The sequence below is a fragment of the Chelonoidis abingdonii genome, chromosome 2 (assembly GCF_003597395.2).
Source record: "Chelonoidis abingdonii isolate Lonesome George chromosome 2, CheloAbing_2.0, whole genome shotgun sequence".
In the NCBI taxonomy this organism is placed as follows: domain Eukaryota; kingdom Metazoa; phylum Chordata; order Testudines; family Testudinidae; genus Chelonoidis; species Chelonoidis abingdonii.
Window position 1 is genome coordinate 81,342,161 of NC_133770.1, and position 19,922 is coordinate 81,362,082.

The 19,922-nt window shown below is 41.6% G+C and overlaps 1 protein-coding gene across 2 annotated transcripts in view; it reads right to left on the bottom strand.

Moving 5' to 3' along the window:
- The window catches only part of SNRK (SNF related kinase), an 87,993-nt gene that overhangs the window by 49,724 nt on the left and 18,347 nt on the right, over nucleotides 1–19,922 (bottom strand). For both annotated transcript variants that reach the window (XM_032784128.2, XM_032784129.2), the window contains one exon: nucleotides 16,017–16,710. In XM_032784128.2, the coding sequence (XP_032640019.1) occupies nucleotides 16,017–16,605 (589 nt within the window). In that variant the 5' untranslated portion in view covers nucleotides 16,606–16,710. The remainder of the gene's footprint in view (nucleotides 1–16,016; nucleotides 16,711–19,922) is intronic.

A 19,922-nucleotide genomic window follows, 5' to 3' on the forward strand; every position in this document is an offset into this window, starting at 1 on the left:
CCAGGGAAGAGGCTGAACTATTAATACTCCACTGCCCTTAGTCACCACTGTATCCAACATTTGAACTTTCTGCTACACTGATTAGCAGTGAAACAATTAAATATTGATTGCCATTGCATGGGAGCAGTTCATGCTGCTCTGCTATTGTTTCAGGCTCTGTGCAGACTCAGAAAGATAACACTGCATTAGTTCACATTCAGTTCACATTTGGATGTTCTCTTTACACCTATAAAGGCTATAAGTTTTTGTTTTTTTATAAAAATAATCTTCACCAACTCTGTGGTAAATTCTATGGTCACCATACACAGGACGCTGGTCTCATGAAAGTTTATCACCTGCAAAGGCCAAGAATGTTCTCCCCATTTTTTTTTCTCTCTCTCTCACACACTCACACACAGTGTTGCACAATTAAGCAGTTGTATTTTGGGGGTTTATACCTTCCTTTGAAGCACAAGTTAATGGCCAGTGACAGAGGCAAAATACTGGTCTATGCAATCCAAAAATCTGTATGGTAAAATCTACATTTCCTCTCAGGCAACCTAGACTCATTTGCCATACAGGAAAAATCAGAGACAGCATTCTTCATTGTAATGCACTATAAAATCTTTTTTAAAAGTGATGAAAAGTGGGACAAGAACAGTTTTGGTTTTTTTTAAATATAAAATTAGTAATCCTTCTGCAAGGTTAAGAAAAATCCTATTGTCCAGCAGCCCAGACAAGTTAAATATAGTTTGGCAGACAGTAAGTAATATCTGTTGACCTCCATTTAAAACTCCTAGGTCATCAACTGGCTGACATATTAACCTGAAACTAAAAAATGAGAACTAGTTCCCTGCTCAAGTTTTTCTATAGACTTAGTTTTCTTCTGGCCACATCTTCTAGCATACAGAACAATAATCCTTAAAGGTCTGTTTTTGTGGGCTGATCTAGACTACGGGGGAAAATCCATCTTAGATACGCAACTTCAGCTACGTGAATAACGTAGCTGAAGTCGAATATCTAAGATCGGATTACTCACCCGTCCTCACCGCACAGGATCGATGTCCGCGGCTCCCCCTGTCGATTCCGGAACGCGATATATCGATCCCCGAGCAATCGATTGTAACCCGCCAATACGGCGGGTAGTGTAGACGTAGCCTGTGATTCTCAATTGCTCTGGATCAGCTCACCAGTTGCATATCATACCGCCCTTTAGGAATAATGTGCATAGCTAGTTATATAGGCACTTATCTACAATGTACAAGTATAGGACTTCAGTAGTACAGTGGCATTTACAAGATACAAGATGTGAGGTCTATTTTCATCTGAAGGTGGTCATTCAACGCACCTAACATTTTTAAGTGCAGGTCGGATCAGACCACCAATATAAGAATTAAAAAAAACAACTGTATTTTAAAAGTTCCACATTGTACTTCTGAGATGAGAAGAAAAGTCTCTTGCAAAACAACACTGGAACATATTTTCTTCTCTGACAATCAACTTGGAGATACAGGTAGCTCATGAACTACCTTACAGGAGAGCTTAGCCTGCCCTCCTACATAAAGTTTTGAGCAGAGAATGTAAATGTACTGATTTTACAATATCTGCTTCTAAAAAGGGTAATGCCCAGAAATTTAAACCCAATCTGATCCCCTACTTATTCCATGATATTGATCTAGTCCAAAATATAATCCAATAACCCTTCTGAGTCACTTTCTTCTGTTATGTGAACTTTAAGCCAATCATTACAAACCACACTGAACCACATTGCAAATTGTTTGCTCAATGCTGGTCACTACTTCTCTTCCAGTGCACTGTAAAAATACAATAGGCCTACAAAAGAAGACTGATGGTAATGAAACATGAAAGCAATGTAGCATCTAGAAACTACCAATATGGTCAGAAAAGTGGCCATGTAAAAACAGCACCATGCACCCATCTTTTGATTCTATTCTCTCAGGGCTTTGTCCTATTCAGATTGTCAAGCACCCCAAACTCTTCACGTTGATGTCACACTTGCACCCCCAACTTCTTGTCCTTCATCTCTTACCTTCTACCCTTTACCCTTCTCCATGGTCTCTTAACAACCATTTCCTTTCCCTCTGGATTTAAGCATGTTGCTATTTCTAAGTCCTCCTCACATCTCTCATGCCATTTCTTTTGTCCACTTTATCTCCAAAACCTTGAACAAGCTGTACTGCAAGGGCCTCAGGTTTCTCTTTTTCTAATTACCTCCTCAATCATCTGCAGTATGGCTTCTGTTCTCTCCATTCCATATCAGAAAAAAAATAACTAGATTCAAATCAGCTGTCCTGCAATGGACTTTACACAACAGATAAGTTTTTCCTCTATTGTCACAGGCTACTCTGACCACATACTTGCAACCTGTATTTCAAGAAATTCAGATAATTAAAGAGGTGACTTATGCAAGAAAGACCTTAATTGACCATCAACTCTTAGGTGTAACTACCAAAACTGCAAACAGGATTTGTAACTTGAATAACTGGGTCCCAGCTCTAGGATGGAAATCAATAACTACATTACCCTGAAGTCTGAATACGGATATGCTAAATAATCAATAAAATCAGTCCTAAGACCTATAAACTTTACTCTTCAATAATATGCCCATCACACTACAGCAACTGCCCCTTTACCTAGGATAATATGCAAGTTTTACTTATCAGAAAAAAATCACAACATTTCTGAAAGCAAGCAGTGAAGCAGCCTTCAACTTCTTGCCTACAAACATCACAAATTCACCCCTGAAAGAGGTAACTTTGATTATGCTGGGTTATGTATGCAGTTCTACAGCGTACTATTAAAAAAAGTAAAGTAACATATCAGGCATGCAAGGTCAGGAGATATTTAACTATGATTAAATACGTTTCAAAACACCCAAAATATGCCAAACCTTCTTTTTCAGATGTTCTCAATTTCAGAGTAACACGTCAAAAAGAAAAAAGAGCCAGTGTTCATGCTGCATCTGGTGGACATGGACGAGCTATATCTGACCCCAGTGAACCATAGTGGATCTCCTCTTCCAGGGTGTTATACAGCTATAGAAGTTACTTATCTCCCAAAAAGGAAACGCAAGTTCAGCACATTTAGTATCTACTCCTGCAGGGATTCTGCCTGACTGCGCGCCAGCAGAACACGTCCCCTGCCCCTCCAGATTTCCTTCTTTTCCCTGCAGAAAACAGCAGGGAAGCAAAGGGAATCTGTAGAGGGGGAGGGTTGCAGGGGGCGACCACTGGCACAGTTTTTCAGGAGGATTGCCCCTCTCCAAACGAGGCAAGGCACTGAGGGGGCACAGAGATTACATGCCGCTGCCCCCTCTCATTCTGCAAGCACACAGCTGCCCGGCTGAAGGAGGCTGTGTCTGGGCTCCACTGACTCTGCAGCTGAACACTGCCTCCTGAGTCCTCATGCCAGTCGTGTGCCCCTTCTACGTGCTAGGAGCCTTCCTGTTTTCTATTCTGTGCAACAGTGAGTACTCGCTGCAGGGCTGGGTAAGGGAGGGGGCTGGAGAAAATGAGGGAAGGGAGGGTGAGGGGAAGAAGGGGAGGTGAAATAGGGCAGGGAGAGGGGAATGGAGAAGAAGAGGGGAGAGGGGAACCATGGGAGGGAAGCAGGAGCCCGGCATGCAGCATCCCCTTCACAGCAGCTGGTTCCTCCATTATGCAGGCCCACTGAACCTTGACAAGCCCTACCCCCCAACACCTGGACCCTCCGACAAGCCCCACATACCCAGACCCTCACCCCACTGATCCCCACCCAGCTGCATCTGGACCCCCATCCCATCAAGCTCCACTCCCCCAGCACCCGGACCCCCTCACTCAGTCCCCCCCCCGCCCACCAAGCCCCATCTTCTCACACCCAGACTGTCCCACAAGCCCAAACCACCTTCACCTGGATCCCCTGCAGAGTCCCATTCCCCCTGCACCCGGAATCCCCCAAAGATCCTCTGCGTATGCAGATCTCCCACTGAGCCGCCCACATCCAGACTGCCCCACACAGAAACCTCTCACTCCACACCTGGATACCACCACACTGAGCCCCATCCACACTTGGATCTGGGGTGTTTCTGGGGCAGCCCAGCCTTGCACTGTGTCGGAGGCGGTGGGGTTTCAGAGTGATCTCCCACTTCAATGCAGCCAGTGGCTAGGTTCCCCATCGCCATGCTAGAGCCACATTTATTTATTGACAAATAAAATTTGCAGAATTTTGCAATATTGTGCACGTAATTTTTATTTTTTTGGCGCAGAATTCCCACAGGAGTAATATCAGAAGTTGGGTGAGAGAACGCTGACCTTTCTTAATATGTCAGTCCAGATAGCTAGCATGATCCCACCCTTCCAGTAGGAGGAAACAAGAAAACTAGAACTTTGAAGGTAGTAACTAAAACTAACATTTGACACTCTGGCAAGCTCCAGTTATTCCCATCTCCAGCAGGTAGGAGAAACTAATCATCTCCAGAGTTTAGTTTTTAGACATTAGTGCTTTCTCATTGTTATTTTATTTTTCTTTAGTTAATTGTACCTGCACTGCTACTTTTAAAGGTCAGGTCAGCATCTCATCCTTAAACTGCTGGTTCCCAGTTCCCATTAGATCATATAGTCTGGGAGCATGTGTAATTCTGTGGGCAAGTCAATGATATAAATGTAAGGGAGGTGTCATTTGATTTGTAAAAAATTATAAATTTCAATGGCATCACCCTCTGTAGCATGGCGGGCAGCGGGACTTGCTCCCCCTCACCCCCAGGTCTTCTAGTTGGTGGAAATGCTGATATTACTCCAATGTCGTTGGAAATGGATCAAGTTGGATATCATTCGAAAGCCCATTCTCCCACAATCACAATGGTACCAAACAAACACAAACCTAGAACAATTTTGTAGATATATATTTGAGAAAATGTTTAAACATCAACTTTTAATTATACTTTAACACAGGCATGTCAAATATGCAGCTTTCACGAAATTAAATTGTAGTCCTTGATTGACAATACTGTGTTATCAATTAATGCTCAGAACATGATCCACAAACTTTTTAATGTTACAGATTAATATAAATGGAAGGCGTGCTTCAAATTGATTCGCCTTCATGAGCAAAAAAGAAGCAGCTCACTGATATTGATTATCAGCTTTATGATGTAAAAGAGTTGTAATGAGTGATTAAGAAGTCAGTATCCAGGTAGAAATTAGTGGAATACATCTGCAAATGGTATACACAGTTACATAACGTAACAATTAATTACGATTACCAAGTAATTTATTAGAAAATCCTTGGGTTTTTTGGTCTTGATCATTTTTAGGCATCAGTGGGGAGATGAACAGTACGAACTAGTTGCTGAATCTTTGGAGAATACCATCATGGAGGATCTGGTTAAACACAACACTTGGTGGCACCTTACATGATAAGAAGTACACCCATAAACTGCATTTGGCAAGGTTGGAGAGGAAGTACATCAAGCATCAGGAAAGAGTTGAAAGTGCTAGGACAGGTGTCAACTGTGGTGAGACTCACCTTATAGTAGATCCCATGGCATGCATTTTGAGAAGAACCCTACCTTTCTGTGGTAACCCAGTAACCCAACAGCATTCATTAAATATGGTTTCAACGGATGAGAAACTCTGTGAAGCAGTCACTCTTAGCAAAAACATTGCATGAAAAGTAAAATGGGTGCAACTGACCCAAAAGACACCCACACATACCACATTCCATATCATTCTGAGTGCTACACCATAAACATATGTAATGTGATGCATCAAAAGGTAGAAGCAACAGAAACAAATACTGACTTTACTACTGCAAACTGTGTGACTCAGCTGGAGTTCATAAATTCTTGCAGAGGCTCTAAAGGAGTGGCAAAGACTGACACAGAGGCTAAATACATAGAAATATGTGCTTTGATCAGGACTGAAGAGGAACAAACACTTAGCAGAAAGGCACTTAAAATTCTTATTGAAGATGAACTCTGGGATATGGATGTAGTTTATACAACTTCCTCACAAGTAACCAACCACCATCTAGACTCATTAAGTAGTGTTAAATTCTGGGAGTGGAGGTGTGATTTTAAACATACAGGATGAGCTTACTTGCATCAGCAATCCATTCACCTACAGCAGACTGGAGCTCATTAATATCATGATGAAAACAGTCTTCAGTGATGAGACAGCTAAAGATGTCAGTCAAATGAATACTTTGGGCTATGATTTGTATGAAGCCTTCAAAACCCAAAGAATTATCTATGGCTCCATCATTCTATGGGCTCCAATTAAGAAGAACAGAGAAAAGCTGTGCTTGAATGCAAAGAATGTCAGAGTGAAGGTTGCAGTGACCATTACAGGGCTGACTACAGACAGGTCATTGTTGGCTCAGCTCCTGTTATTATCCAGATCTCAGCATGTTGTTCAGCAACATGAGACTCTGGGAAACTATGAGTTATCTGTGACACCAGTATTGACATTTGAATGTGACAAAACATATGTTGCATGCACATGTGACAGGCAAAAAGCAAACTAATGTACAACTTACATGGTCTTCCTAAGCCAGCACTTACTGACAATGTGACCAGTACCTTGTGCTAGCAGAGGACTTAGCAATCATCGATAGTATAGCTGAGGAACAAGCTCTCAACACATCAGAAACTGCTGAGATTTGGCTGAACATTTCATTCTGAGGCTACAGAGAAAATACTGGGCCTACGACAAAGTCTACCTCATAGTTGACATGTATGCAGAGGATTCAAATAAAAACATTACCAGAAAGTAGTGACTCCAGGACATTACACCTGACCAATACAAAAAATCACCGACTCCACAAACTTCTCCAATCTCACAATGAAGAAGCTACTGCCTCATATACCCACAAAGGATGAGTTAACTACACACCATGCAGGAAAAATGCTCTAACATGCAAAGAATTATTCGAAGAATTTCATTGTCACATGGCATAATGAAGCTGCTGCCTCGCAGTAGTCAGTGGAGTTTCCTCTTAGTTCCAATAAGGAGGCTTATGCTAAAATTATTTCACATGCTATCAATGCCACAGAGAAAAGTGCAACTCAACTCCAGATTTTTTGCACAAGACAGATGTTACAGTACTCTCTCTGAGATGCTACCCAAGACTTCCGCAAGATTCTGTTTTTGTGCTTGCTGCTGAGGAACAGAATTCCTGTATATTCCTCAGAGATGTGTTCCTATCACTCAAACTGTTAAAAGCCACCGTACTGCCAGGTTTCCACAACCTTTCAGCATGTGACACTACTGGAAAGTTGCCTGGAAAGACCAAAATTATCTTTCTGAAAGGCATTCAATTCTGCCTCTGAAGACTCCTCACTCTGAGGCTGCTTGGAATGGCTGAGACAGTCACTGATGAGGCCATAAATGCATCTGAAGCATTCACATACCAAGTTTACCATTTAAAAACCAACATTATCACACTGGCAGAGTTGGTGGATGTTTTCCAAGAAGCAGAAAAAAGGAGAAAAATTACCATGGACAAAGGTGCATTTATAGCTGCTAATACGAGGGAAATTTATCAAGCAACAGAATGGCTTGAGGATGACCAAGCGCATCCAAAACTACCCTCCGCTATCGCACATGGATGGGTCTTGGAGGATGGATTAATCACACCAGATATATGTGAAATACTATACACTCCCAAATCAATCTTTCAGTGAATCAAACACTCATATGCAAAGACCAGATGCTCACTATCTTGCAAATGTCTGGCTGGCACCCTGTTTTGTATGAAGATGTGCAAATACGGCTTGGACAAAGACTGGCATGAAAACATGTCTAGCAGTGGTGCCCCAGACAGATGTTACTGATGACTGATGAATAAATATTTTCAGTCCCACATGTCAAGGACAACTTCCCTTGGATTAGGCAAGATCAATCTCCTTTTAATGTAAGCAATGTATACCTGTGTTCAAGTCTAATTTTTAAAAAATTCAATTTTTAAACATTTTCTCCAATATATACTTACGTAACTATTCTAGGTTTGTCATGTTTGGTACCACTGTGATCAGGGGAAAAGGGGTTGGATGATACCCAACTCAACCTATTTCCAAAGACATTGCATTATCAAAATTTCCACCAATGCAACGACCTAGAGCTGGAAGCGAGTCACCCTACCACAGAGACACCACAGAAATTATGATACATTAGTACGAATCCAATGACTCCTTCCTTAACTCTCAATGACTAACTTGACAATAGAATGAGATTTTATTACATTAGGCTCCAAGACAAATCACAACATGTGAAAGACAAATTACTCATCTGTACACAGTAACTGGAGCTTACAGTGTGTTGTCTGTATCAGTGGTTCTCAAACTTTTTTGGACCAGGACCTATTTGTAAACACTGACAGCCAGTTCCAACCCAGTAAATAGCTTAAGTAGAAAACAAACAAGTATTTTGGCCCCAAAATACTTATTACCTACTATTACATTACATTATTTATTATTACATATATATAATAAACAAAACCAATAATCATAACAAGTTAAAGCCACAGCCAGTAGCAGAACAGAAGTAAGGGTGGCAGTATCATGCCATGCCACCCTTCCTTCTACGCTGCTGCTGGTGGTGGCACTGCCTTCAGAGCTGGGCACCGGGCCAGCAGCCGCCACTCTCCGGCAGCCCAGCAATAAAGGTAGCACCACTGCCAGCAGCAGCATAGAAGTAAGGGTGGCAATATCATTGGTATGCACAGCATTAACATACAGTAAGGCACAAGTGGCATCTATTTTTTAAAAGTTGTACGCAAAATATAATCTATTTTTAAATTTGTTCGCAACTCTTTCGTACATTCTTATGGCCCACTTTTGAGTTTCCACCCATGTGTTGAGAAACGCTGGTCCATATTGTGACAAAGTTCCTCCTCTACCTTGGTGGGTCCTGCACTTATTGATGGATTTGCTCACTTCACAGATTCACCCTGTGGGTTAGGAAAAAGCCCAGAGACCTTCCCCTCTGGTAGAAGCCAAAGTCCAGGTCAATTCCTCCTGTGTTTGATCAGGAATTGGGAGGTTTGGGAGGGAACCCAGGCCCGCCCTCTATTCCGGGTTCCAGACCAGGGCCCTGTGGACTGCAGCTGTATAGAGTGCCTCCTGGTACGGTTGCACGACAGCTACAACTCCCTGAGCTACTTCCCCATGACCTCCTTCCAACACCTTCTTTGTCCTCACCATCGGTCCTTCCTCCTGATGTCTGATAACACTTGTACTTCTCAGTCCTCCAGCATTATGCCTACTCACTCAGCTTCTTGCACACCTCTTGCTCCCAGTTCCTCACACGCACCTCCTCTCCTCTGGCTCCCTGGATCTCTCTCGGCCTGACTGGAGTGAGCCCTTTTATAGGGTCAGAGAGGTCTTAATTAGAGTCAGGTGCTTTACACCTCACCTGATTTTTAGCAGGTTAATGGAGTTCTCATTAGCCTGGAGCAGCCCTTGCTCTGGTCACTCAGGGAACAGAAAACTGCTTATCCAGTGACCAGTATATCTCAATTCTACTACTCTGCTGTTCCCAACTGGCCTGGGTATATCACAATATATATATTTTCTACTATTGGTGCATGTGTCCCACACACTCAAGATTGGAGTCTTTGGCCGTAGTGCCCACTGGGTCCACATGTGCGACAAATGTCCCGCTGGTCACAAAGGGCAGTGCAGGGCCAATCCCAGAATCCAGTTTATACCTGGACCCTCTGGCAAAAGGAAAGGAGGTCAGGTTGTGTTGCCCATATATATATTACACATCTCAAAGAATTCTAGTTACTGTGCAGGTAAAGCAACTCTTTGAGTGCTTGTCTATGTACATATTCCATTCTTGGTGACTCCCAAGCAGTAACCTGAACTAAGGTGCTGGGTGCTTAGAGTCTTATCTAGACTCTAAACATCCCTGCCAAAAGCAGCATCTGCTCTGAAGGTATGTATGGAATCCCAGGTGGATGCTTTACAAATGTCCATTATGGGACTACTTCTCAAGGAAGCAGCAAAAGTTGCTTGCATTTAGTGAGATGAGTTCTAATATTAACTGGAGAATCTAATGTTGCTAGTTCACAGCAGAATCCAATAACCCATTTAGATAATGTTTGGAGGTAAACAGTATGGTTTTTCTTCCTCTCTGCAAATGACAATTGCCTTAGGGAGACCCGGAAGGATTTTGTTTTCTGTAAGTAAAAAGCTACATCCCTATGATCATTAAGGGTATGTCGTTTAGAGTCCCTGTGACTAGACTGAGGTCTGAGGAAAATGTAGGTAGGTAGGACAGTCTGATTTAAAACAGAAGTCTGACAATATTTTCAGTAAGAAATTAGGATGTGACCTAAGAAACACCAGTTCAGAACAGAAAACAGGATAGATGGAGTATGCCTTGAGTGCACCTCTCTCCCCAATCCTCTTAACTGATGTGATTGCTAGGAGGAAGCTTTTCATGGACAGATATAGAAGAGAATTTGCCATGGACTCAAACAGGGGTCTCATGAGGACCCCCAGTGCTACATTAAGAATCCATGTGGGGATTGCCTTCCCTTATAAGTAGAAAAACTCTTAAACCCCTGAGAAATCTGAACATTAAAACAGAATACCCCTGTAGATGAATGGTAAGTGTTAATAGCTGAAAGATGCACCCTGACAGAGCTAAGTGAAAGCCCAGAGTTCTTTAGAGAGCAGATAATCTAACATTGCAGGAACATATATCTCAAGAGGCTGTCAGTGATGATGTTCACACCAAGCCAAAAATCTTCTCCATTTAGTAAGTTTGTCTAACGGAGTCTTTCCTATTATTTGTTATAATGTTCTGTACATCAGTTGATCATAACCTCTATTTCTGAGATCCATCCAGAAACCATGTTGTGAGATGTAGCGTGGATAGGTTGGAACAGAGGATAGCTCCTTCATTCTGAGACAGCAGGTCTAGAATTAGTTTCAGAGGACAGAAAAATAATTGCATCACTTCTGTGCAACAGAACTATCACAGCTAGGCAGAAACTATGAGGATAACTTTGCCTTCATCTTGTCTGAACTTTCAAGTACACTTGGGAGCAGTGGAATTAGTGGATAAGCACATCTCACTGCATTGGACCACAAAATGAGAAACACGTGAAAGTGATCCTAAACTCTGTCCACCTCTGGAACAGAAAATTTGACACTTTTTCCTGTTCCTCTCAAGTAAGTCTTATGATGGACGATCACATTCCTTGAAAATTGACTGAAATCACTGAATTGTGAATTCTCTATCCACTTGTGGTCTAACAAAGTGTCTGCTCAAGTCATCCACCGGAATGTTCTATAGACCTGGAAGATGAATTGCAGAGAAAGATAACTAAGGCAACAGTTTCATAACTGAACTGCTTTTTGGCACAGAGGAGATGAACATGGCCCTCACTGACTGTTTATATAAAACATGGCAGTTGTGCTATCTGTCATGATCTGAATGTATGGTCTTTGAATCAGAGGAAAGAAATGTAAGTACGCTTTGCAAACAACTCCAAGTTCCAATATAGTTGTGTGAATGAGTCTCCTCGCAAGTCCATTTGTCTCATGCTTGGTTGGTATTCTAAGCACATTCCCAAACCCAGATGTGAGGCATCTGCTACCACAGTTTCGGCTGGAAGAGTGGAGAGAAGGGAATTCCTCTGCACACCTTGCTAGGGTCCTTCTAACAGCTCAACAAGGAGAACACATCTTACTGAATGTCTGAGGCATGTCCAAGTTGGCCTGCTCAGAATGTAAACTGATTTAGTAAGGCCTGCATGCAGAATACATGTTAGCCTGCAGTGAAGCAAAAGTGCAGGCCGCCATGTGACCCCAGCAGGCTCAGACAAGTTCTTCTCTTGTTTGAGAATTTGTCTGAAGTTATGTGATGTGCATGCACAGTTTCAAACCTATCCTGGGGTAAGTAAGCTCTTCCTGTCTTGGAGTCAAAACGATCCCTATAAAATCTGTTGCATTAGTGTCAAAATGGATTTCTCAGCTGAAGGACATGAAGAGCTGAAGAATGCACTGGATGAAGTTCTGCAGATGATGCTGAGACTTCCCTTTGATAAGCCAGTTGTGGATACCCTTAAGGAGCTAGGGGACAATAGCATATGTCTACCCTGAAATTAGACATCAACAGCTGGCCTGTGCCAGCTGACTCAGGCTCGCAGGGCTCAGGCTAAGGCACTATTTAATTTCATTGTAGATGTTTGGTCTCAGGCTGCAGCCCAAGCTCTGAGACCCTCCCACCTCACAGGGTCCTAGAGCCGAGGCTCCAGCCCAAGCCCAAATGTCCACACTACAATTAAACAGCCCCTTTGCCCAAGACCCATGAGCCCAAGTCAGCAGGCATGGGCCAGCCATAGATTTTTAATCAAAGTACAGACATACCCCATTATGTGCACCTCCTACCACTAGATTCCGTTAAATACCTAAGTGTTACAGAGAGGCAAAAGGGTAGAACTCTGTACTAGAAATGGTTGTGACCTACCAAGAATCTTAAATATGTCTTGTGTACAAGATGTATGGCCATATGAAAGCAAGCACTGTAGAGGGCATGAGCCGCAAACCAATTTTATGGATCTAGAGCAGACATTGTTGAGGCTATGGTGACTATTCTAAACTTTTTCTGGCAGATGTAGGCACTGGGCACACTCAAATCCATAAATGACTTCAATCAAACTGTGTGGGTATGAGGTATTATAGTAGAAACATTTCTCCTGCAATGTCGAGGAACTCTAGTGACTCCACTTCCCAAGGTAAGTCTCTTATGAGAAGGGTTCCTGAATAGGGATGAGGAAATAGATGTAAATAGAACTGTATGGAATAGTCTGTTTAAACACTCTGTCTAACCCAATTGTTCATTGTTACCAAGTTTCATAACAGCTTTCCCCCTTTCCCCCAAAAGAAGAGAGAGTTTCCAAAACGGAAGCAAAGAAGAAAAATCAAAAGCAATTAATCTGCATCTCTCCACAAGTCCATCAAAAGGACTGCTTACTTGATGAAGCCAGCTGGGAGGCAGAAATAGTTGATATAAAAGATTTTCTCTTCTGGAGTCACTGACACTTTCAAGGAAGTTTTAGGACCTTGAATAGTGCTTGGTGCTGTTTTTTGACTAGAGTAAGAATGGGATCTACTCTTATCTCTTCATTGCAGCATACAGATTCCTAAAGAACAAAGTATGGCACAGGAATATCCTTAAAGATGTGAAGGGCATCATCTATCTTTCCGCTGACCAAACTGGAGCCCCATGAACAGAACATCCTCCACGGTAGAATGTACTTCTCTTGAGAGCCCAGAAAAGTGCCTTGTCACTATAGGTGAATCAAATAGTGGTACCCACAGCATTCAGTGCTGTCTGCAGAGATGTACTTGCATCTAACTGACCCACAGCAATCAGGGACCTGAAGTCTGCTCTCTGTGGCAGTTTGTTTCTCCAGCCTAAACTTACTGTAGTTTAACATCAGAGAGCAAGCAGAGCCTGATAGTTTGAAATTCTACCTCTCAGACTTTCCAAAGTAACTCTTACAATTGAACAGATCTAGACACTTCATTTCCATTTCAGATGGAGTCATTTTAGCCTATGCTTTCAATTCACAGCAGCAACAACTAAAAACCCTGGTAGCAGATGTGAAAAAATATTCTGTTCTTACCAACAGTACATACTATCTCTCACCTGCTTTTCTGAAATTGGGACAACAGTTTCCGGTGTCTGCCAGATATTTTAGGAGATTCCAATAGGGCTTTGTTAATGGTACAGAAGTGCGCAAAATGTTCAATAACTTATGAGGGGTCTCCTCCACCTCTTCATATGGAATATGGAATGATTCAGCTACCCTCCTCACCAAATACTGGAAGCCTTTATAGACATCCAGATGAAAGGATTACTGACACATTTGGAAACAAAGAGGAGACAGACACCGGTGCCTGCATGTCCTAATCTTGTCTTGGGGCAGTTCTTCCTCTGCAGGCAGAAAGGGTCATTAGGGGATGTCTGAGGTTACAGTGTTCTCTGCCTCTAAGTAGCTATCTCTCCGAGATGGTGCATAAGAGATACACCAATATTGACCCCATGGGTTCCAGTATGGTCATGCAGGAACAGTACAGGGAAAAGGAGTATAGGCTGAAAGGGAAGGGTACTAGGGCATCACGCTACCCTCATAACTCCTACAGATCTAAACACAGGAGACCCTAAACTCTCTTTCTGATCCACAGAACTTGGGAAAGGAAGTCCTAGGGGAACAGTTGGAGAACCCGCCTCATTTTTTTGAGAGTCAGATGAAAAACACAAAAATTCCATCTCTAAAGATGGGCTGCTGAGGCAGGTGTAATAGGTTGTAACCCAGTAGCGGGTGCTGCTGAAGACAAGATTGGTACTGAAGACATAGTTCGTACCACGGAAGCAGCAGGCATGAGTACCGATGGAACATTAAGCTCAAGGGACAGTAAGAGAGACTCAGGCTCCTCCATAACATAGAGGTTCTTCAGTAATGTGTACCTCATCAGTACCAAGATATATGATGCTGCAAATCTCAAACCTAATGTGCAGCCCAGAAGGTAGCCAGAGTCAATTCACTTAGTATTGACATGCTTGGTACTGATATATTCATCAGTGCTGAAGAGTTAGCAAACAATAAACACACATACAGTGCCGAAATAACCTAAATAGCCATTGTCTTGGTACTACTCAAGGACACTGTAACCTGCAGTGTGCAGTATCAATCCGTCAGTACCTTGTTTCCTTGAATCTCCTCCAGTACTCAGTTCAAGCTGTGGAGACTCCTTAGATTGGGATTGAAGAGGCCATTTTGACCTCTTCTTTACATTAGTAATATGAGAACTGACTGATTTTAGAGGAGGAGCAATATTCCTTTCCCTTAGGAACATTAACAAGGATAGTCCTACCAAAATCTCTGGAATTGAAGCTTGCTTACTGGAGCCAAGCTGACACTGGCACTTTTGGACACAACAGACTGATCACCAGGAATGGGTCAGACCAACCTGGATGTGAGGCAGGGTGCATGGAGTCCTTAAGTGGAAACCTTTTAAGCCTCGCTTCTCGGGCTTCAAAGTCCTCTTGAAAAGGACTTGCACGTGGTGCATTTAAGGGGAAATTTGACTCCCCCAAACAATGAGATCTTGTGTGCCCATCATTAACGGGAACTGCTGCCTCACAATGGGGGGCAAAATTTAATCTAGGAGACTTTGGCTGCAACATCTTTAAGCACTGGTACTGAAAGATCCCAGTTCGGAATATGTACAAGTATTAAAGACTTCTCAGAACTAAGTGAAACCTATCAAAGAGGTGGTGCCAACAGGCAACTAACTAAACCAAGTTTACTGTACTAATATATACACTAAATCTAAATTTTCCTTATTAAGAGAGAAAGTGATCATGGACTCTGGGTGCATCGTGTCAAAGCCACAGGAAGTAAGAAGGAACTGAGTGGCAGTACATCCCATGCTGCATGCCCTTGGTGCGGGAGCACAAAGGCCCTCAGGCTCCATGAGAGCACTCAGACACTGGTGGCCAAGAGACTCGGATTTCAAGCAAATGCTCGCCAAGAATGGAATATACACAGGCAACTACTCAAAAGAAGAACTGCTTGTTCTCAAACTTTACTTCTGTTTGTGAGGTAAGTGATTCTTGTGTGTTTAGATTTGGGGAGTTTTGTTTTTAATTTTACCTTTCTGTTCCCTATGGAAGGAGCTGGATTTTGTTTGAATCACTACATACCAGAAGGCATATTGCACACACTTTACTATTCATATTTTAATCCAGTGCATATATTGCATGGGTTTCCATTTTTATGAGTTTTAAGATAAAAATAAAAGATTTAACAAGCAGTTTGAAAATTCTTCTTAAATAGGCTGAATATTGTCTCCTTCAAATAAAGCTATTGCAATGTTGACTCAGTGATCTGACCTTTACTATACGACTTCTTGTCTTATAAGGATGGCATTATTTTGGAAGGGAAAACATCGAACTGGTAAAATGCTGAGGCACATAAGTTAATATTACTAGTCAAATTTAAGAAGAGTGACTTACCCACTGCTGGTGCATCATACTCATCCCCAAGTAGAATTTCAGGAGCAGAATATGCTAGAGATCCGCAACTGGTAGTGAGCTTCTTTCCGGGCTGAAATTTGTTGCTGAAGCCAAAGTCAGTCAATTTCACAAGTCCTTGTTTTTCAAAGAAGACAACATTTTCTGGTTTTAAGTCTCTGTGAACTACATGTAGTTTATGGCAATAAGATATAGCATGAACTATCTGAGCAAAGTATTTCTTAGCCAGGTCCTCATTAAGTCCCTCTTCATGTTTCATGATGTAATCAAACATATCTCCTCCATCACCAAGCTCCAAGATAAGGTAAAGTTTGGTCTGGGTGTCAATCACTTCATACAGACGAACAATATTAGGATGCTGCACTAGTTTCATGCATCTAACTTCTTGGAAAAGATGCCCAGTGGCCAGAGTGTCCAGTTTGGTCTTGTCAATTACTTTCACTGCTACTTTTTCACCTGTAAAGACATGCCGGGCAAGTTTGACCACAGCAAAGTGGCCTCTGCCCAAGGTTTTATCCAAATCATACAGTCCAGCAATTTTTCCATCATACCCTCGTTTGAAGCCTGCCATACTGTTCCTGAAGAAGGAATAATGTTTAAACTGTTTGGAATTGGGATCTTCTCATATAAGAATATTTGTTCCAAATAAGTAATCCATTTTCACTGCCAAACATATCTAAAACATAGAAAGAGAAACAAGATTACATATATTCACTTGCTCCTTAGTGTAAGCCATTCAAAAATAATTGCAACATGGGCTTTATAGAATACTTCTGAAGTTATTCAGCGAGTTCTTCAAAAAGAATGTTTTGCCAAGACCCTAACTAAAGCAATGCACTGCTGACCAGCATCGGTCAAAAAACCATGCTGTCAATGTGTTTGAAGAAAGTGAGTTTCAAAGGCACAATGGGACAAAGAGTAACGGAATTTCAAGAGAAATTTACTCGAAGGGCATTAGAGGAACCTCACAATACCCAAAAACCTCTCTCGAAAATTGGGTACCCTTGATGTGCCTTGGATTTGGAAAATACAATGTGTGATTAATACTTCATGGAAACTGTAGTTTGGATAAATTAGTTCTTCCGCATGACTACAGTATAAACACGGTCAATTATAGAAGCCCACATGTTCTTGTTAAAACAGGGGGGATAATCATAAGAATTGAAAGTCATGCCAATAGAACTTCAAATCACACAATAACTTATGTGCTGCAACACGTGTTCAAATATGCCAAAAAATGAGATGAAACAGACTCATTTCTTGGATCAATGTTCTATTGCAGAGACTTTGAAACACGTTGGGTAACAATTTTCCATTTACCACAACTTAGAATGAGGCACTAGATTTCACTTTCTACTTCATAAATGTAATGATTGTTTACCAACAGAACAGCAACATGCAAACTATAGCAATTGAAAAATTAAAAGGTTGTGATTAAGTATTTGATATGTTTATGCACTATAAAAAGGACTATTTTTTTAAAAATAATTTTTAGTCTGATATTGTCACTTGGCTCTCAGTTAAAACCTTACAAGTGAAACAACCCACAGGACAAACTTGAAGCTCAAAAGTAGATGTGCCAACTCCATAGGTTAAAAAAAAAAAAGTCTGCTCCCCTCTGATAGCTTTCCTTTAGTCACTGGATTTCAGGCACTTCACCCCAAAGGTAACTCCAACAGTCAGTTCATTTCACTTTTAAAAACCAAGTGTCAAACTTTAGTGCCATTTAAGTCAATAGTAAAATTCCTTTTTATTGCAAAGGAAATCCCTTTTGTATTTAAAAAGTTACTTAGAATTTCAACAAGTGTATCTGGATATTTAAAAAAGCCCAACAAAAACATAGCCATGGGACTGTAAAAGAAACAGAGAAAGTCTTAAAAGGACACAGTCAATAAGGGGACGAGGAGGTTTCTAACCCAGAAAGTCTCCACTCAATTCCAGAACCCAACACCTCCTACTTCAAAGAACAATTAGCCCACTTCTCAAGAAAGTCATCCACAACATGAGGAATCAAACACAAGAAACCGTCTCCAAATTCAGTCTATGCTCACAGACAAACAGGAAGTACCACAAGAAGATTAAGCCACGAGGGACGCTGCAGCCCTAATCCATGCCGTTGTCAGATAGTGAAAGTAATGAGAAAGTCTTTGCCCCCTAACTGAGCTCATTAACACCACCTCTAAAAAGAGACCTAACAGTCTTCCTGAACCACATCACAATCTGACTATTAGTTAAGAAATTACTATCCAGTATCTAGCCTTCTGTCCTTGAGCAAAGTAACTGAGAAGCTTGCAGAGATCACCTCCAACTCCACCTAGATTCTGCCAATATTCTGGGCCCCATCCAATTAAGCTTCAGGGCTGGACATGGAACAGAGAGATGGTGTCACTGATGAATGAGCTCTTCTTGACCAGGAAAAAGAAATATTTGTACTTCTATCAAAAATCCTGCTCCTCATTTCATATGTGGGCATGGTTAGGAGCTCTGGATTTGAGATGGCTTCAACTGCTCATCTCACATCAAACTCTAAACTGTGATGGGCATATGCTCCTCCAACTCAATAGCCTTCAGATGTGGATTCCTCCTCTCTCTTAATATGTTCAACATCTATATGAAGCCATTAAGCACATCTATATGAAGATAGTAAACAGCACAACCAGCAACTGGAAGAAGAACATAAGAACAGCCATACTGGGTCAGACCAAAGGTCCATCTAGCCCAGTATCCTGTCTTCTGACAGTGGCCAATTCCAGGTGTTTCAGAGGGAATGAACAGAACAGATAATCATCAAGTGATCCATGCCCTGTAGCCCATTCCCAGCTTCTGGCAAACAGAGGCTGGGAACACCGTCCCTAACCAATAGCCATTGATGGACCTATCCTCCATGAATTTATCTAGTTCTTTTTTGAACCCTGTTATAGTCTTGGCTTTCACAACATCCTCTGGCAAGGAGTTCCAAAGGTTGACTGTGCTTTGTTTGGAAAAAAAATACTTCCTTTTGTTTGTTTTAAACCTGCTGCCTATTACTTTCATTTGGTGGCCCCTAGTTCTTATGTTAGAGGAGCTATCGGAAGCTAAATCCTAAAAAGACTAAAGCTATGCTTACAAGAAGAATGAAGCATGGTAAAGAACTCACCACCACTGCTTGTGTATATAGCCATAAAAAAAAAAAATGTCATTTCTAAATACAGTTGACAAGCATTGTGTGCCTCCTATTTAATTTGAACCTACCCACAGAGAATGTTTTATTCCTTCATGTCTAGGATTGAAACTGATGACCTTAAATTAAAAAAAAAAAAAAAAAAAAAAAAAAAAGCTAAAATTGGTTCAGAACGTAGCAGCCTAACTGCTCAGCAACACAGCCTGCCAAAGCACATTACTCCAGTGCTCCACTCTTTTTGCTGGCTTCCTATGAAATACAGAAGACTCAAGGTTTTGGTCATCCTCCCGCAAAGCTTCCATGTGACTGGCTCAAATCATCTGACCACCTCACTCAGTGATCATCACCTTAAGCTACATTCCACTAGTAATGTCAAATTCCGGAATGTGCCTCGTGTGCATGGAAAATACATTTCTTGGTGATCGGCCCATAAAACTAGATCTTGGTGCTGCATGAGGTAAAGCTAACCTTGAGGTCAAAAATACAAAATCCATGTTGACCTAACATCGACAAGAAAAATCCAAAGAAAAGTCCATTCTCTGCACACTGGAGGAGAAAGCGAAGTTTATATATACACATTAAACACACACACACACACTTTAATTGTGTGAAATGCTCAGACCACAAAGATAGGGCATGGTAAAAACCTAGGCAGACAGTGAGACAAGACAAGGGTGAGACTTAAATCAACAAGTACTACTGCATTTAAGATTACTATAACTAAAACA